The sequence below is a fragment of the Coptis chinensis genome, chromosome 6 (genome assembly GCF_015680905.1).
Source record: "Coptis chinensis isolate HL-2020 chromosome 6, ASM1568090v1, whole genome shotgun sequence".
Lineage (NCBI taxonomy): Eukaryota > Viridiplantae > Streptophyta > Magnoliopsida > Ranunculales > Ranunculaceae > Coptis > Coptis chinensis.
Genome location: NC_141461.1, coordinates 83514577 through 83535859, shown reverse-complemented (window position 1 = coordinate 83535859; position 21283 = coordinate 83514577). Strand labels below are relative to the sequence as shown.

At 34.5% G+C, this 21283-nt stretch overlaps 2 protein-coding genes and 1 pseudogene across 4 annotated transcripts in view; 1 reads left to right on the top strand and 2 right to left on the bottom strand.

The window, feature by feature from the left end:
• Window positions 1–3490, top strand: part of LOC147494925 (uncharacterized) — a 46982-nt gene extending 43492 nt beyond the window's left edge. For all 3 annotated transcript variants that reach the window (XM_086569429.1, XM_086569428.1, XM_086569431.1), the window contains exons 2-6: window positions 246–805; window positions 1442–1634; window positions 2011–2075; window positions 2219–2429; window positions 2509–3490. In XM_086569429.1, coding sequence (XP_086425555.1) covers window positions 246–805; window positions 1442–1634; window positions 2011–2075; window positions 2219–2429; window positions 2509–2865 — 1386 coding nt within the window. In that variant the 3' untranslated portion in view covers window positions 2866–3490. The remainder of the gene's footprint in view (window positions 1–245; window positions 806–1441; window positions 1635–2010; window positions 2076–2218; window positions 2430–2508) is intronic.
• A 2829-nt stretch (window positions 3491–6319) lies between these two features.
• LOC147494924 (cinnamoyl-CoA reductase 1 pseudogene) lies at window positions 6320–8037 on the bottom strand (annotated as a pseudogene).
• Window positions 8038–10933: 2896 nt separating this feature from the next.
• On the bottom strand, window positions 10934–11296 carry LOC147494923 (uncharacterized). Its single transcript, XM_086568278.1, has one exon. The coding sequence runs from the start codon at window positions 11294–11296 to the stop codon at window positions 10934–10936; it is 363 nt and encodes a 120-aa protein (XP_086424404.1).
• Between the last annotated feature and the right edge of the window lie 9987 nt (window positions 11297–21283).

The window sequence follows — 21283 nt, the reverse complement described above, 5'->3', positions numbered from 1 at the left end:
AACACCTTGAGTAGTTATCTGAAGGTACCCCAACGTCAAATTTTTATCCTATATTCCTATCGCAGACTTGAACATTGATCGTATTTCTTACCAGATTCTCCTTGCTTTCCTAAACTTAATTATTCTGGTGTTATGTTCAGCTCATAGATTGCCTCTTTGTTTTTGTCCCTATATTCATTCTGGTTTCATGTTGAGTTATTTGCTTCTTTAGTTTATCTAAATTCATTACGGTTATCACATTGCAGCCAGTAGCAGTCAGTGAACCATCAGCAGAATCTATCCTTGCGTCCAAACAATCTCATAAAGCTCACCCAAAGAAAACCAGAATACGATATTCTCTCAATTGCAACACAACAAATCAAACACAAACCTGCCCCAAAAACTTGCCACTTGTTGAACAAGAACCACAATCCCCATCATCAACGTGTCCCGATTACTTCCGTTGGATCCACGAAGATCTACGTCCATGGAAAGAAAAGGGGATCACAAAGGAAATGGTGGAAAGTGCAAGAAGAACAGCTAACTTCAGATTAGTGATTTTAAGTGGAAAAGCTTACGTGGAAATATATGAGAAATCATTTCAATCTAGAGATGTATTTACGTTGTGGGGTATATTACAGCTACTTAAGTTGTACCCAAAGCAATTGCCTGATTTGGATCTCATGTTTGATTGTGTTGACTGGCCAGTCATCAGAAAAGGTTTTTATTCAGGACCCAATGCTACGGCACCACCACCTTTGTTTCGTTATTGTTCAGATGATCAGTCTTTGGATATTGTGTTTCCTGACTGGTCCTTCTGGGGTTGGTAAAGCTTCTACACTTTCTCAATTCTTGTACTTCATTTTTTAATAAATTGCTTTTGCGGTTAGTTTTTCTTGGTCTCACACTCTCACCCAATTTCTTGTGTTTCCTGTTTGGATTCAGTAACTTATAGTTGCATCACTTGTCTGAAAGAACTGCAATATAAAAAAGTTAAAGCAAGTTAGCCTCAGGGGACACTTTACAATTCGTCTTGTAGTTTCTGTTTGTATTTGTAGTGCCAACAATTGTAGGATGATTACCATTCACATTCCACATACTTTTATTCAAATTTTTGCTGTTTCTATCCTCCTATATTAAACTCAACTACCCCTTTCAATTAAACGATTAAGTTTTATTTCAGTATGATGTTGAGAATGTAAAATGATTAATTTGGGCTAACGATATACGGATTCTACCAAAATGTCATGTTTCATTTTACTCTATTGCTTCACTCTCTTTCCTAAAAGAAATGGTGACATCTACTAAAGAAACAGAATGCTATTAAATAAGGTTTCTTCCTAATTTTAACATTATGACACGTTAAGATTATCCATTTGAGATGAATGCTAAGTTTATTCAAAATGAAATGCCTTTGCCGGTTCATTGTTCTGACTCTGAAAAGCTTTCTTATCTTTTCCAGGTCCGAGATTAATATAAAGCCGTGGAATTCGTTGTTGAAAGAACTCAAAGAAGGGAATAATAGGGTCAAATGGACGGAAAGGGAACCCTATGCTTACTGGAAAGGGAATCCTTCTGTTGCCAAGACCAGGCAGGACCTCCTCACTTGTAATGTATCCAACAAAAAGGATTGGGGTGCTCGTCTCTACGCCCAGGTAAGAGTTTATGGATGCCTCTGAACAAATGGCAAAACTATTAAGATAATGCAGCCTCATATGAGAATATGGTGTTTAAATCTTTGATTACAATGTATAGTGAGAAAAGTTTAGTAATGAATATTCAGTCGTCTCCTCAAAACGTAAGAGGGGATCATGCATCATGCATGCACACTTGGGATCCTTACATCAAGGCAAAACCAAACAGTCTCAGTTGCTTGGGTGATAATCTATTTGATGAGTGGTGACCAGAGTAAATTATATCAATACTATTTTTAGCTTATGAAATTTCCGATGGGGTTGTGGAATGATCAGTTATGTTATTGTTACTATATGTGACTGCTTATTTACACTTTTACAAACTAATGATTTGCAGGATTGGGGTGCTGAAATTCAAAAAGGTTACAAGCAATCCAACTTAGCAGACCAATGCATCCACAGGTCAGAGTGTAAATCTTTACATGCATTGAACTTTATTTAAGAACTTAGATTTTTGTGTTCGGTCATTTCGAAATTGTTTTTGACTTATTCTTGTATTGAATTTTAAGTTTTTGGACCCTTTTTTTCCTGAAAAATTCATGCAGATATAAGATTTACATTGAAGGATCGGCCTGGTCTGTTAGCGAGAAATACATTCTAGCATGTGATTCTGTCACTTTGCTAGTAAAGCCCCTATACTATGATATATTCACAAGAGGTCTAGTTCCTGTGCACCACTACTGGCCTATAAAGGACAATGACAAATGCAGATCGATCAAGTTTGCAGTGGAGTGGGGTAATTCACACAAAAAAAAGGTACCACTCATTTAGTCAATTTTCCTCCAATTTAGTCTTAACAGCATCTCTATTAATCTTTTTGCGTGTATTCTATCAGGCCCAAGAAATAGGAAAAGCAGCGAGTAACTTCATCCACGATAACCTTACTATGGAATATGTGTATGACTACATGTTTCATCTATTAAATGAGTATGCTAAGCTCTTCAAATACAAACCTACTAAACCTGAAAATGCAATCGAGTTTTGTTCCGAGACCATGGCTTGTAATGCAGATGGAACAACGAGAAAGTTCATGGAAGAAGCTATGATGAGAAGTCCTAGTGATACAATGCCATGCAGTTTGCCACCTCCCATGGATCCCCTCACTCGGCTATCTCTAATGAGGAGGAAAGTGAATTCTGTAGAACAAGTGGAAAAGTGGGAGAAGAAATATTGGGATGATCAAACAGAGTAGCTCTGGGGTCCCCCCTTTTGGTAATTTTCCATATTGATTATGATGCGCGGCCCTTACACTGTATTGATTAGTTTCTTGTCCTGATATCCACAAGTTTGCGTGGGCGGTGTTTTTTACAGTCAGTAGCTATTTATCCTCTTGGGCTATGCCATAGATATGAACTACTTCAGGGCCAAGCCTTCAAGAAGAGTACTCTATCTCGAAGTGAGACTTTGTCTGTTCAGGTTTCTTTGGCTTTTTTGTCTCTTGTAATTTGTGTGGTGCTAGGGAGCAGGCAGGTCGAACGGCTAAGTGTGAGCATTGTCTTTGGCGGTCGTATTTTGGGAATCAAATATTGAAAACCATGGACAAGGTTTATGAGGATATGTATTGATGGAATGTATCGTTATCCACTTGTCATCACACAAGATGAAAATTCTGAAGAGATTGGTTTGGTTTAGCTTGAGGCTCTATTTTTTGGCGGATCATTGGCCACTTTTTTTTATAGAACCTTTTGTTCATGTTGTAGTTGTAGGGAGATTATGAGTTAGTAATTTTTCAGAATTGTTATAATCTATAGGTTGGCCCAATGTGGCTGCCCACCATGAAGTCCATCAATTATCTATGAAGACGTTACCTAATGTAACATACGTTTCCTATTCTACTTTATATCGTGGAGGAGGTTACCTCATTTATATAAAGATAAACCTCCTCCCATTATCAGACCACTCATAATAAGAATTCATCTCTTACTCTCATGTGTTAAAACTTCACTCATTTGCATAATTATTAAGTCGCAACACGTTAACAGCACGCTCTACGTACGAGTTTCTTTTACATCTCTAATTTGAGACCAAAATGTATGTAGCATGTATTAAATTAATTTTCTTTTACATCTCTAATTTGAGACCAAAATGTATATAACATGCATTAAATTAATTTTCACGAATTTATAAGACAAAAGTATTTGCTTGATTGATCTCTAATTTAATTTTGGAGTTAAAGCAATTATTAATGTTTTATGTGATACTTAATGATTTGTTAAAACAGTCATTTTAATGTTATGTTTATATTATACTTTATGTAATTACGTTTTACATTATACTTTACGTAATTCTATAGTAGTATGTTATCCAATGTTACTATTATTATTATTAACTAGCAAACGGGTACATGCGATGCACGTGATAGGCAAAACCTTTTGATCAAGGTTGGAATGCATAAATATGAATTTTGTTTTTGGTTTTTATCCTTTGATAAAAAAATGAATTGTACTATTAATTTCCTAAAAGATCCCACTATTCATTTTCTACTTTGTTTTTAGTTGTTCTACACTTTTACTTGCAAAAATATTCACGGTACAAAGCTTTGTTATATGCTAAATTTGGTAAAGAACTTCCTAAAAACACCATAAAGTAACATGTTTGGAAAAGAAAAGAAAAAAATTAAGATAAATAAAGAAATATATGATACACGGCAAGTACAACAAATTACAGATAAATAATTTCCAATTTTGATGTCTTGTCCAGTGTTTTCTCTATCACGAGCAGTCGCGAGCAGGTAATACGATTTTGTGAACTCTAAAACAAAGGTAAAGTCCAAAACCACTATGCTAGTTTCATGAGAATGTATGTCATACCAAATGGCTTGACTCCTCCAAGAAGCATTTTCCTCAGCAGCTCTGTAGCAATAGTTTTGGCCTTGACATGAGCTCTATCAAAGTCTTATATACATTTCTGGCATACCCTCACTTGCTACAACTCATAAACATTTTCTTCATAGCCTCTACATCACTCCTAAGTTGCAAACAATTAAGCTACTATGGATATGAGCAACGATTATTGTTGTGTAGATCTGTTAACATGTTAACAAAGGTTGTAATTTTCTGATCCATCTCCACCTCCCATGTCATCAAGGCTTCATCCATTCAGCTAGCTTTCTTGAATAACTTAGAGTATATATATCTATTAGTCCATGCTTGCAAAACACATAAGCAATTGCAATTGAGACACTATGCCTAATTTAACTATTTTGTCGACTTCATTTCCACCAAAGCTTTTCGTCTCAATATAATCCTCCTAGGCACAAAGATGTAGTGCCTTACATGTAGGAGCTTTTATACTACAAACATATCAGAGATGCCAAAATAATTAACTTGTTATAGAAAATCTGCCAAAATGCTAATAGATTGCCCATAACACCAAAAAAACAATCAAAATTCAACGTACGGTGATTCCTACGATGAGTGCTCCATTGATTTATTAATGAGGCATGATCCATTTTAGAGATCATGGACTTAGGGAGCTTACTAAAATGCTCTAGCAGAGACATCCTACTCTACTTGGGAGTAGTGCACGAAAATAATACAATCGAAATGACCACGTGAACTTTTGTGGAATCTTGATAAGGAAAAGGAAAATGTGTGATACTGCTGAAGTACTAATCAAAATCTAATTCATACCACCTACCAAGTACAACTTAAGGAAAATGCGTTTCCTGTAGACTCATTGGCACAAACACTTAACACCGTAATGTGATAAGAATATGGTTAAAACATGCATGCATTTTCTTACGTAAGCCTTTAAACCTGTCAGAGCACATGAGCAATACCCATATCTTTTTTTTTTTTTTTTTTTTACCAGTCTTCCTAAAGATATAATGAATGAAGGACAGCCAGATAAATCTATCTTTAAACCAATTTGCTTAGCCTATATATAATTCAAAGAACTGTGGACATAAGTAAATAATAATACAAAAGAAAACAATTATATATATATAAAAAAATCTCATTAAGATGTTTTTTAAATCTCTTTGTATCATTGTATTAAAATTAACATAACCTAAAACCAACATGCACTACACCTAAACAGGATATCCTTAACGGTGGAGAAACTTTACTGAAAATATTTGTAACGGTGTTTATGCGTAAAGAATTAGGCGTTATTAATTTGTTGATTTATTTCGTTACAGTTTTTTACCGTTACAAATTATTTATAGTAGTGGTTATTTATCGTCACTGAAGTAAATTACTAACGGTTTTTCAGCATCAAAAGCGTAATTATTTCCAACAATAGTAACAGGTTTCTAACTGATTTAAAGCGTACGTTTCTTAAACTATTAGTAACGGTTTTTGCACCCATTACTCACGCTTTTTTGGCTACATGAGTGACTCAATGAAACAATGTTGTATTTTAAAAAAAAAACTAATGTTCACTCTGCCACCCATTTACCACCTTCACCTGCATAAAATGCCTCTATTTTTTTTTTCGAGAATTCTACAAAAGTTATCAATAAACAGAAAACCTCATAAGTACCTCCGAGATCAAGTACTCCTTTTTATTACTACAAATCACAACCAAAAAGTCATACATAATGAGTATACAAATTCTGAAATTTGATGCACCAAAAGAAAATAAACATTTATCAAAATCAATCAAAATTGATAGTAAAGTTTGTCCTCATCTCCTTCGACTATCTATGCATTGACCCTCCATGAATCTGGAATCCTAAAAATAACATAAATTAAAATATGTAAGACATAGGCAAAATGAAAGAAACATCCAATCCTGAATCGAGTCAATGCGAGCTAATTCAAGTATTAACAAAGTACCTCAAAAACTTTCCAGCCAAATGCTTTTCCATAATGCAGAACTTATATGAGTGCATAATGCCATAACCATAGTAATTACTACATGAAGGTATCGATACCATGTTTTTGCAGCTCTTGCAGTTCATGGATTCCCTACAAAAGTCCAATATAAGTAGTCAGATTTATCAACACGAACACATGATGAACAAAAAGGTATTCGACTTTTTTAGATGGCTCATGGAGAAACCAATTAACTAAGCATGAAAACCCAAGTCATTGTAACCTAACTCATCAATACAATTAACATAGCATTATGGAACCAACTAATAAGCGGTAAAGGGCATCGAATTAAAACCAACTCACCTTCGTAAATACAACGCTCCGAGTTTTTCATAACTTCACTAATGAATATCACAGTAGAAGTTGTACCATATTATTCACTTGTATCATTTTGAACAGCAGCGGTTCTCTTAATCATGGCGCCTTCAAATTTCAGATTTGCTGAAAAACATGAATTAAATATCAAGTGGCAGATAAACCCAAAACAACTACATTCACATAGTACACGGTGAATTCCTCGGCAATCATCTAAAACAATATCTAGTAAAATATGGTCAGCTTGTCACGGGGAGAATCACGATGTAACCATGTTTAATAGGCATCAAAAGATGACCCTAACTAAAATAGACAATGGCTATATAAATGTTCAAAAACAGATATAAACGTGTTGTTCAGGATAATTAATTAGGGGCAACACTGATGACTAATTAAGGTAGCTGATTAGCATTTTTCTTAAGAAAAAAGGAATCTATAGACTTCTTCAATAGTCCCTCTTTCGATGCGTAAGAAACTGAATATATAGTTCCAACACCACCAACCCACATCAATCGACACGTGGATAAAAGGAAAATTCAGCATGCTATGCATGATACTAAGTATGGATTTGCTACGTGTCCATAAGATTCTAATATTGTAAGGAAAAAAATGTTAACACAAATAAATTACTACTGCCCTCAATTGTCTTTTTCGCTTAAGTAGGTAATCTTATGGCCGGTTTGTAATTTGTTGAGCACCTAAGCCTGCCCATCAGCACAATCAGACATGCGTAGAAAGTTGCAGATTCAGTCTTACTGCCTTAGTGGAACTTGGGCCACTATGACACTATCTACTCATATTTTGGCCCCCACTCAATAGTGGGTATGGTGTTCCGATTTGATTGGCTAGATAGCGAATGGTAATTAATTACGTACAAATACATAAATAGTTACGTATTAATTAATATACTATACTTACTTGGTAGGGATGGGGTATTCAGGGTAGAATTTGGCCAGTATCTCCACAACATCACTGCAGTGCAGTACGCTCTTGGCACATAGATACCTTCCAGAAGTAGGAGTCTCGTAATCGAGTATGTGAGTTAAATCCACGTCTCTAACGTGAACGCAAGTCTGTACCGAGTTGGCGTAGGTTTTAGCAGACCCAGTGAGGTACTTGAGTATGTGAACGATGCTAGCGTTGGCGATTGGTTGAAGTAATGGACCCACCACCAACACAGGGTTCACCACCACCAAATCTACTCGGTGTAAGTATTTACTTGCAGCCATATACAAATCACTGGAGGATGGGGTACACAACTCTGCAGAAAAAAGGGTTTTCCTTGCTATTCCACCTTTGCTCCTATAGTGAGAGTTGTTATATATTTTGAGAGGCAATCAACTCCAGAATCTAATTTTGTTCATCCTATGTGTCAACTTGTCAGAACACTGGAACTATCACATTATAGGAGTCCCTCCTTGGTCCCTCCCTGATAGTTAGATCCTGCATTGCTGGTTAGAAGTTCATATTCTACCTGCAGATTTATAGACATCGGTTATAATGTGACTTTAAAGGATGAACCCTTTTAAGTCTGATGGTAATGTGTATATTCATTCTTTAATCTGTTTATCCAAGTGAATGAAGGCATTTCATATGAATATAAAATTTATAGAATTGCAATGAAACAAACATAACTAAAACGAAATAATCATAGCACTGAAGCTATTGTGTAATGCGACCGGGCGCATTGTGACTTGGAAACTTAAGTTCTTGTATTGTACTGTATTGTCATGATGATTTGGCTTATGTATCATTGTAGCTTTAGTTGCTACACTTAGAATGTCCACTGTAAAGAATTGTTACATTGGTTACCTGTATCACGTGCTCATAATCTAAAAGCAGGTCATCCATTAGATGGTAATTTTTCTGAAACTTATGCACCATTGTCCCACCCAACTGACATTCTTGCCGCTAAAATGTGAGAATAACTATGAATTAGGAAGCTAGGTACATAAAGACCAACAATAAGATTGGTGCAATTTTGAAAAGATATAGTAATCTTTATGTATCTCGATGAACCAAAGATTTGGTATAGCTTGACATGTGATTTAACTATATAATAACTAATCACCCATAACCTATTTGTTCGAAACCACATTTTATGAATTGATGTCTTGAGTCTTGACAATTTGGAGCTGTGGTGGGGCAGGGGCACGTTAATTGTAAATGTACCTTCGAGTATGATACTGCAACACTTCAATGAATTTTTTTGTCCAGAACATGCGAGGGGAGTAGCGATTAGCTTAAAACTTAAAAAGGAGGAAAAGAAGCAAAAAACCGAGAAGAAAAAAATTTAGAGCAGTAAAATACTTATATGAGATAAACGATATTGAATTGTCTGCTGAAGATTAGAGAGGGCATGCGTTTTGGGTAAATGGAGAGAAATTAGGTGTGAGATGAAGATGTGTGAATTATAACAGATTCATTGAATCTAAAAGAATCGGTGTGTTGTTTGGGGATGAGTTTTTTTTAGTCTGAAAATAATTTCAATTACTAATTTGCCCTTCTAAGATAGAGCAAAAAGAAAGTGGCAGTCTAGATTTATCTCAAAGAATCGCCTCTTTGATGCATCAATCGATTATGAAAAAAAATGTAAAGGCACAGAGATAGAGAGTTGAGAAAGAGATTGGTTTAGAGAAGATGACCGAATAGTTTAGTTTTTCTAATTTTGGTAAACTGCTCGAAGCGGTGCGTCTGTTTGGGTTATTTTCCGGGTGACAGGCTAATTACAAATGTACCCTTTCAATGAAGAACAAAAAATAAGTGGCTGTCTAACTTTCTGGTACCCTTCCTATTAAAAACTTTGTGTTAAAACCGGGAATACGGGAACTAATTGGGAAATCTGGTATCCGCTTTATATATAAGATATCATTATCATATATATATTTTTGGTGAAGTTATCATAAATATATTCAACTTTAAGAGTATGTTGAATAGGGTTAATATCCCTACCCCAGAGTATCAACTTTGAATGGGCACATATTCACATTTACAGATTTACCTAAACATACACAAACTCAAAAGTTTCGAACTACATGGGTAAACATATAAATCATTACCAAATCATGATGATGTGTAGAAAAGGGTCACAAACCATATCCCCAAAACAAAACTTTGATGGACACACATCTTAATAAACGAAAATATGCACAAAATAAACAAGTTTTGAATTTCATTAATTTATTAACTCAAATATGCACAAACTCAAAGAGTATTGAATTGCATGAGTGCGCATTCGCTTAAATATGCACAAACCATTATATTCATTGCACGATTTGGATTATAATTTACCATTATATTACAAGTTAATTGATAATTAATGGTGGTTGAATATATATTTGTCCATGTTTACGTACATATCATATATATTTAACTTGCTCACTCTTTGATAACAGTTATGTATAATATCCAAAAATCTTCGTTTGCTAAGCTTGGTACTACTGGCAAGAACTACTTGTCATGGAAACAAGATGCTCGTTTTCACTTAATTGCTGCAGAATTGGATAACACTATAGTGGCTTAAAATCAAACCACACAAGTGCAAAAGGCCAAAACAATCATTATGCTCAGGCACCTTATTGATGAGGCCAGGGGCGGATCTAAGATTTTAGATAAGGGGAGGCTACCATGGAGTTAACCTTTAAAGATTTTTTTAGGAACCAATAATCAATGTCTACGGAAAATTATCTAAATATCTATTTGAGTTTATAATTAGCTAGCATTGATAAACAAAAGAATTATCGTTTTTATTACCTTACCCAAAATGGACAAAATAGTGTTTTCACTATAGACCTAGACAAATATAACAAAGAAATATGCAAGAATAGCATAGCACATTAGCATCACACTAGTGAAGTTTTGACTTGCATGGATTCTTATCAAATACATCTATTATTTCATCCAAATCAACTTCTTTAGCAAATTCCCGTTCAATGTAAATAGTCATGCAATCTGCAAGAAATTCATCCCCCATCTTGTTACGAAGTCGTGTTTGAGCAATTTCATAGCTGAGAATGCTCGTTCTGTAGTTGTCGTGGAAACAGGAAGTGTCAAAACAAGACAAATCAATCTATCAATCAAATAATAGATTTTGATCTTTCTTGTTTCAACTAGTCTTTGACATAATTAGGAAATGGTAGACAACTTCTGAAAAAGATGATGCTTGAGCACATCAAGTTTGTAATATTGCAGTTGACTTCTCAAATGATGTATCTCTTGTTTCATGAAGTCTCCACAATAAAAAAATTCTACGAGTTTGCAAATGTCATCAATGCTGAAGGACTTAAAAGCATCTTTCGAATCCAAAGCAGAACTAAGATAAAGAAGCTTTATTGTTTCTTCTGGAAATCTGTTATTTAATTCCACCAACTGGTAATCTATTACAGCATTAAATAACTCGACGCGGTAGTGATGCTCAACTGTAATGTAATCTTTCTGCTGGCAAGAACGACATGTACCCGCCATGTGTCGAGCACCCATATCAGGCATATCAATGTCATGTTTTTTGCAAAACAAAATCACATCACTAAGGAAAGCGTCCTAAGAAGATCATCTTAATTCTTGAAGAAGTGCTTTCGTATTGGAGACTAAGCTGATAGCATTTAAAATGTCTTGGGACTTTTCTTGCAGGGCTTTACACAAGACATTAGTAATTCTCATAGTCTTATGCAATAAATGAAAAAGAAAGACAAACTCAAAACTTTTCATTGCAAGAATAGCACATTTAGCTTCCCCACGCATAGAGTTGTTTGACCCGTTCTTCATGACGCTTTCAAGAACTATACAAATTGAATCAAACATCTCTTTCAGGCTACAAACCGAAGCAAAATGAGAACTCCATCTAGTATCTCATGCTCGTTGCAAAGTAGAAACTTGATTAACTCCTTTTCCAGTAACAAGTTCACCACTAGCTACCAGCATATCAATTTCATTTTTCCGAGTATCTTCCAACTCCTGTTTACGCTTGGGAGCAACATGAACATTAACAATAGAAGCCAACTTGGAAAAAAAACAACCAAACATCATAAACATCTTTAGAAGCCGCAACTAGAGCAAGTTGTAGACGTTGTGCAAAGTAATGCACATAATATGCATATGGACACTCCTTCAGAAACAATGTATGTAATCAATTCCATTGACCACGCATATTGCTAGCACCATCATAACTTTGACCTCTCATATTTATAATATGCAAATTATGGCGAGTAAGGATATTGCATATAGCTTCTTTCAAAGTTAAAGCGTAAGTGTCTTTAACACCAACAATACTAAGAAAATACTCTCTAACAAAACCACCTCTATCAACAAATCTTAGGACAATCGCCATTTGCTCCTTGTTTGAATTATCTTGTGCTTCATCAACAAGGACACAAAATTTTGCATCACCAATTTCCTCACAAATTCTCTCTCACACTTTATCGGCATAGAATTGAATGTGAGGTATATGTGGCATTTCTCGGAGCATCTTTTAATAATTCTACAACATTGTCATTCAACATCACTGCAAATCCCAACACTCTCTTGAAATTTCCACCATTTTTTGACTTTTTGGACTCGTCATGGCCTCTAAAAGAAATCCCTTGTAGTGCAAGAAATTAAATACACTGAATAATAGCTTTGACTAGCAAACGGTTCTTAACAACCTCTTCTTTAGATAATGTATTTAACACATTATCTATATGTCGAGAAGAATTCATTAAATTTTCACAAGCTATCATCGCCGACCTATGAGGTGAGCATGGACCTCCTTCATGTTGCAAAAAGGAACACTTCTTTCCATTATTAATCTTCTTCCAACATTTAAAACCTTCAACAGTGAATGCAGGACGCTTCGGCGGATTTGTTTCAAATATAAAACATGGAAAACAAAAGCTCTATCCGTATGGAGTTAGTACTCTACCCAAGGAAAGAGTGTGAACCAAGAGGAGTTGAACCGGCGAGTTTGTTTTCCAAATATGGTGGATGGAGACTCTTTCTCACTGAGTTCAAGTAACCAATGCCTCTTTCCAAGAAAAGCTCGTCGAACATCATCTTGTTGATTAACCGAGTAATTATATGTTGGAGTACGTTTACCCGGATCACGTTCAAGTAAAGATGTGGAGTCAACTTCTTCAACACTAACTCTTTGGGCTTAAGGAGAAGGTTCAACTTGCTCAATTTCAACAACTTAAACTTGTGAAGGAGGTTGGCCATCTCTATCAAGTCTTGAAATATCAAGACTAGATGATGTAGAAGTTACATCATTTTCCGAGGTGACATCTTTGGGTTTAAAGAAGGAAAACATGGTTTTCATTTTCTTACGAGCTTGATGTTCATACATTCTTACCTAAGATAAATCATAATAATTTCGTAATCAATAGTTTGCTCTATACTGAAAAACAAAAAAAAAATATCACAATAATAACTACAATAATATTCAACTAATTAAATAAGACCAAAAATTAAATGACAACCTAATACTCCAATATAAACTACAAGTTAACAAGACAATAAGTCGAGTAGAGAACACATTAGTATTTGAAAATTGAAAAACAAAAACGAAATAAAAAATATAGGCATAATGCAAAACAATTTACCTTAACCCTTAGGTAATGAATAACCGAATATGAAATAAAATGATAAATAGATTAGGCGCGGAATTGGAACTGCTGACTGGAAGAAGACAATAATAGAGAACAAAATTTTCTTTTGTGAACAGTACGACACAAAGGGCTATTTTGTTTTTTTGTTGACCTTTTAATTTTTTTTTTCGGTTTTACTTTTTGACTAGGAACGTGACTTAAGAAACTGGGATTGTCACTTGTGAGAAACTGGGATAGTAACTTGTGGGTTGGGGGGATTGTGTTGTGAGTTGTGATTTGTGAGAAACGAAACCTCTAGGATTTTTTTTTTTTTTTTTTTTTTTTCCGCTAATAGGAACAGCAAACAGGACGAGAACAAACTAGGATTGATTGTGACTTGTGGGCCTATGGGCTAGTGTTCATACTAATATATTTTTTTGGGGGAAAGTTTGTGGGGGTCTGTAGCCCCGGTCGATAACCTTTTAGATCCTACTGGATGAGGCACTAAAACTTGAATACTTAATTGTTCAAGTTTGTACTATGGAACAATTTGAATAACAGGTTTGACCATAAAAGGACCATTCTGCTACCTTAAGCAAAACAAGACGGGATGAATCTCTGATTCCAGGATTACAAAAGTGTATCAGAATATAATTATGCATTACACAAAATCACTTTTCTCTTAGAACTATGTGAAGAACCAGTTACGGAAGCTACTAAGATTGATAAAACTTTGTCAACTTTTCACACTAATGATATCATCCTCTCACAGTCATATCGTAGGACTAATGATGTTCAATTTTCAGATCTCATGCAAAAGCTCCTTCTTACTGAGAAGCATAATAACCTATTGCTTCAAAACCATCAGCAATGACCCACTGGAACTAATTCACTTCCACAAGCTAATAATATTGAAGCAAATAGTAACAAGTGGAAGGGAAAAGGGCGAAAACACCTTACGTGGGATCACTCTAGTTAGGATAATGATTATACAAGGCAACAAAATAAACGAAAGTTTAAGCATGCCAAAATTGACAAGCCTAAGAAAGGCAAAGAGCACAAGTCAAAGCAAACCCACACTGACGAGGTTTGTAATCGTTGTGGCCGAAAAGGTCACCACCAGCAAGTATGCCGCACTGGTGCTGCAAAAGTCAAAGCCTATCAAGATTAGGCTGCACATCTTGCTGAGGCGAATGCTCTAGAGGGTAGCTTTTGGGATCCAGAAAATTTTCCATAAATCACCGTGGAGGATTTATAAGAATTTGATAAGGCTAATGGTTTAGCTTATTTTGATTGATTTTTCTTGGAACAATGTCTGTAGTTTAACTATTACCAATAAAGGAATAAGTATTATATATCTCCTGATATAGTTTACAAATAACTCTATTTTGCAAGTTAGGCATTGAATGTTTAGTGGTATATAGTGCTACTACACATAAAATCCTACAAGAAAGGATTTTCTTCTCTGACATTAGTTTGTCGAAAGCAAGTCTACATACCATTGGTAGACAAATTACCACCATAGAAGGGTATGGCAATGTAAGTTTCAAATTACAAAATGGCTCCATATTGTCTATTGCAAATGCTCTATTTGCACCAAAATCCCAACGATCCTTAATTAGCTTTAAGGATTTAAGAGCAAATGGATAACATATTGAGACTGCTGATATTAAAGGGATTGAATACCTCTATATCACTAGAATAGTTTTCGGGGAAAAGCAACTAGTTGAAAAACTACCAGCTTTATCTAATGGTTTGTATAAAACAACCATTTCCCAAATTGAAACATATGCTACTAAAAAGACTACTCTGATAGTTCCTTTCTTGATTTGGCACAACCGATTAGAACATCCTGGAAAGAATACGATGAGCAACATCATCAATAGTACAGATGGACACAAGTTCAAAGATGTAAAAGTCTTACCAAATCATGAATTTGACTGCCAGGCATGTGCACAAGGTAAGTTAATTACTAGTATATACCATCTCCTTCCGTTATCTCACTCAAACATCCTCAATTTCTTGAGAGGATACAAGGAGATATATACGGACCAATACATTCATCTTCTGGACATTTTAGATATTTTATGGTCTTAATGGATGCTTCAACTAGATAGTCACATATTAGTCTTCTATGAAAACAACATGAAACTTGGCATTCGCTAAACTCTTAGCTCAAATTATTAGACTAATAACTCATTTCCCATACCACTCCATAAAGTCCATAAGACTTGACGGAGCCGGGGAGTTTACATCAAAATCATTTAATGATTATTGTATGACACAAGAGATTGATGTTGAACATCCAGTCCCACATGTACACACACAAAATGGTTTAGCATAATCCTTGATAAAACAGATTCAACTCATCGCACGCCTTATGCTAATGAGAACCCAATTACCAGTTTCTGCATGGGGACATGTTGTCTTACATGCTTCTACACTGATTAGACTTAGACCAACATCTTATTTGAAGCAATCACCATTTGAAATGGTCTTAGGCATTAGACCTGACATATCTCATCTAAGGATCTTTAGTTGTGTAGTGTATATTCCCATAATACCAAATAAGCGTGCAAAAATGGGACCTCAACGCCGATTGGGAATTTATGTTGGTTATGAGTCACTTGCTATTTTTAAATATTTAGAACCTCAAATAGGTGATATTTTTACTGCTATATTCGCAAATTGAAGGATTGATGAGACAATCTTCTCTACATTAGGGGGAGATATACTTAATAAACAACTAGAACTGACTTGGATTACACCAAGTTTGTCTCATCTAGATCAAGATACATCTCTATTTGACGATGAAGTACGTAGAATATGTTACTTACAAAACATTGCACAGATGTTACCAGATGCCTTTAATGATGCAGCAAAAGTGACAAGATCACATGTACCAGCTACCAATGCTCTAGCACGTATTGATCTTCCTTCAAGGAAAGGCATACATCAAGTTGTGATTGAAAGAGCACAAATGTCTCAAAATTGCAATTTGCAAAGAAGGCAAACTAATATACACTCAATGAGTGGTAGACCAACTAATGATACATCTCAAACCCGCCAAAAACGAGGTAGACCTTTCAGGTCAAAAGATGTAATTCCTCAAAAGAGAAGGTCTTTAATAAAAATACATGATAGTAGTCACAATGACAATACTATCATGAGCATATCTCAAGCTCAATCATCTCATAACATGTAGTCTTCAAGGGAAACGTCCCCAGTAAAGACCATGAGTAGTATTCAAAATGGATCTACCGAAGAAGAAATAACACCTTTCATACCCAATATCTCCAAAAACATATCGCTAGAAGTAACTGAACATCAAATTCAGGAAACTGGAAATGAAGAGATCTCTATAAATTATGCTCTAACTGGAATATTATGGGACCGCACTAATGTCATCGTAGATGACGTGTTTTCTTATGCCATTGCCACTGAGATCATGGAAGATGATCCTGATCGAGCCATTTACAGTGGATGAGTGTTGAAAAAGAGATGATTAGCCTCAATGGAAGGAATCAATTCAAGCTGAACTAAAATCTATCCCTTCTAAAATGGCAAGTCTATGGACCTGCCACTTTTATTTATTTATTTATTTTTCCAATAATCTCTATGGACCTATAGTCAAGACACCCAAAGGAATTAAACCAGTTGGTTACAATTGGGTATTCATACAAAAACGAAATAAGCAAAATGAGATTATGAGATACAAGGCTCGTCTAGTGGCTAAAGGTTTTCTACAAAAACCTATAATTGATTACGATGAAACATATTCTCCTATAATGGATGCAACTACCTTTCGGTACCTTATAAGTCTAGTTGTTCATGACAACGTAGACATGCATCTGATGGACGTGGTCGCTACATATCCTGAAGGAATTGTTGTCCCTAATGGAAAACATCGAGATATGTATTCGATCAAATTACAACGATGGATTGAAATAATCTAAACGTATGTGGTACAATCGTCCTAGTGATTAATTATTTGATCAAATTAGGATATAAAAATAATCCTATATTCCCTTGCATATTCATTAAGAAGTCAAACATAGGTTTTGCTATCATTGTTGTTTATGTTGATGATCTTAACCTTGTTGGAACTTATAATGAAGTAATGGTTACATCAAAGGTGATCGTACAAAGCACATTCCACCAAAGCTTTTCTATGCTCACGAACTTCAAAAGAAATGTGTCATTGATATCCAAAAGATTCAATCTTGTGACAATCCAGCTGATCTTTTCACGAAAGCCTTACCAACTACTACATTCAAAAAACATGTATTCAATATTGGAATGAGAAAAGTACAAACTCAGTCTTGCTAAATTCAGGGGGAGTATTCTTTGAGAATACAGTATCAGATATAGGGACCTAACACGTTGAACTCTTTTTCCTTAAATCATATTTTTCCCATTGGATTTTTCTGGCAAGGTTTTAATGAGACAACATTAAGCATGTCCAAACACCAGATCTAAGTTTACTTACCTTCGCACATATTTTCCCACATGTTTTTATGACAAGATTTTAATGAGGCAATATACTTAGAAATGGTGGACATCCAAAGGGGAGTGTTATAATCTATAAGTTGGCCCATTGTGGTTGCCCACCATGAAATCTATCAGTTATCTATGAAGACGTTATCTAATATAACATACGTTTCCTATTCTACTTTATATCTTGGAGAATGTTACCTCATCTATATAAATGTAAACCTCCTCCCATTATCTGACACTCATAATAAGAATTCCTCTCTTACATACTCTCATATGTTGAACTTCAATCATTTGCATAATTGTTAAGTCGCAACAAGAATCTCTTTGTACTTTTTTACTAAGTAAAAAAGAGTAGCACAAGAGCTATAAAATTGTATGAGCACGTATTTATTTTGGAGCAAATGTATGTACAACGAACCGTGATATGCATTGGTTTCTTTTATGTTTTCAAACCCGTCACTCAAGATCGATTGGTGGTATAGTATTTTTGGATTCTAATTCTATTGGAAGAAGTGGTATATAATTGTTAGATGGCTAATTACATAATTTCATTTTAGAGACAGAAGGGAGGTAATTCTAAATTATTTAAAAATTGGGGATAATTATATAATTTTAGTGACGTGAGATAGGCTTTTCTAAATTACTGAAAAAGATGGATCTCTGATTCTAATTGTAACAAAATAGGGAGGTGCTTCTAATTTGTAAAAAATAAATAAAAACTATTCAATTGTTTGGGGGGTTTGCGGGAAGTTCGGCTATCATATTCAACGGTCAAGATTTTTTAATTTCAAGACAACTTTTGACAAGATTAAACATATTCAATTGAGTTAGTTTTTAGTAGGAGTGTTCTTCATTATGTTGCTTTTTCAATTTTATCTGAAAACCATACTTGCATATCTCGATATAATTTTGACGGTGGGTTGATTGGTCGGTAAAGGTTTAATCCTTACAAACGCAACTGATAAACCCTATGTCATAAAAAGTTTTTTGTTCTCTTTTTCTTTCCAACAAAATGTAAAAGGCATGGGGTATTAGGATGGTCTATAGGGAAAAGTAATATCGTAAATCGTAATATCAACTATTAAAAAATATGGTTGGGATCAATAATTGGGATGGACTGGAGTTGCAAGTCATCATGTTATACTAGTTTTGAGAATTCATTTGCTTTGACCAACTTTTTCAAAAAATCCTACAAATGTTTTTGCCCCTAAAGTATACCAATTATTAGCATGATATGCAAATACTTATCTTGTAATTTAAGATACCAAATAGGGACAAAATCGTCTAAATAGATTGTATTGATAGAGACAACTCAATGAAAAAGTTGGCCCACGCCAATTATAAAGTTAGCATTCTTATTTACCTTTTAGCCCTTAAAATCTCATAAATATTACAATGATATTTAGCTGACTCTATGGTAATTTCAGCTGAAAACTACAGACAAAACTATCCTAAATGGTGTGAATGGATTTGTCATTTTGTGCGAACGAATTTTCTACGGCTTCCCAGCTCACTCGCCTACGCCTCATTACAACGTAGAATAGATTATATATCTTAAAAAAAAAAGTCATTGTGTTATTTCAAATAAGGGCTTTGGGTTAATCAGGGGAGGAAATGAATGGTGCGGATATGGATTTTTTAAAGAATTATACTCGGGCTTGATTTTAGGTTTTAAGAGTTGGACTTTGGACCTACTTACATTTTCAAAAAGAAAAAAGATTAATGGGCTTCAACTAATGTATCACTGTATCCCATACAAAAACGTTACAACAAAGTAAACAAACATTCACAAGTGTCATAAAACTTCAATGTGCTCTATAGCACATCTCCACATACTAAATCTATTGCATGATATGTGTTTAGATCTCATTCTAAAAATGTGGAATTTTAAATCTATTGCATGGTATGTGTTTAGATCTCATTCTAAAAATGTATAACTTTTGTAGGATTTCATATTTTCAAGTTTTAAAATTAAAATAAATATATAAATAATAATAGTAGTAAATAAACTTATTGCACTACTAATTGATAGTAGACATTAAATGCTTAAAACCCTCTCTTTAAAGTTAGAGAATGTGAGATTTAGTTTATCCTATCGTGTTCTACATGTCATATTTTCGGTACTAACAAAAAACTATATAAAAAAAAAAATTGTATTTTTGGAGAGTTAAATTTCTTTATAAGGCTTTCCATTTAAAACTTTGCATTGGTTCATTATATGTTGAGTATAATACACACGCAAGTATCTAAGAGAAAAGATTAACGAATGTCGATACTTCGAAGCATTTTCATATAGATGAACTTGCATATTCCACAATATCTCCACTAGACGCCAACGAGAGTTTCCATAGTGCCAATTCGCATTAAACATACAGTTGAAGTAGTTAGAAGTAATTGTGGTTTCTTTCCACTGAATCCAACTAGGAATATCTATCATAAACAATTACACAAGAATAAACACTCCTACAAGATTGATAAATCTTTCAAACCTTGTTAGCTTTTTACCAAGATGAAAACCATCATATTGGGATTGCATGACTTCTCCAAAAAGTTGTTCACGTCTTTAGTTAAGTTAACTCGCATTTATCCCCAAGCATAAAAGTAATAAATTGCAAAAAACTTTGATAATTTTTCCCAAATCTCGGGTGGTAGAGTCTCAAATATTTGGCGCTTTTGGGGGATGAAGGATTTAAGAAATCAAATAATTTTTGGTTGAAAATGTGTTTGAATGAATGGACTTACTCCATGTTTAACATTAGAAACCACAATTTTAGCAGAGAAATTATAACGAACTCTGTGCTTGTCAATAAGAGATGAGGCTCACAAGAAACATCTAACCAAGTTAAAAAATGAACTAGAGAACCCAAACAACAACCCCTTGTCCGTCTCACGAAAATTTGTGTTTTTTTTTTAGAGATATATATATATATATATATATAATTTTTTAAAAACTCTTGGCATCTTTCGGTTACCATAATCCCCAACATTGGAATCTAGATACATATTTCATTTTTCTAGTGTTGGGATTGTCATCTAACAATATAAGATTGTCGTGACACAGTCTAAAACTCCAACATTATGTGTTTCCTCGCAAACTTCATTTTATAGTCTTTCCACATGCTAGATGTTGCTATAGTCCAAACTCGAAAAACCCTCTCCAATTGATTAATCAATATAAATGTTGTACTTCAATCTAATCCAAATATCCTATTTAGTAGTTTCCTACGATATTAAAAAAAATATATATATATTTATTTGTTTATTTAATTTAGAGGGAGGACTTTTTCTACTTTTATTTTACTTCTGGTGAGTAGTGTGACCAACGGCTACTCTTCCTCAAAAAATTGTCGCTATCACCACATTGAGTGTACTGTGTAGTTATAATAGGTCGGTAACATTATCTGTCGACAACACTATG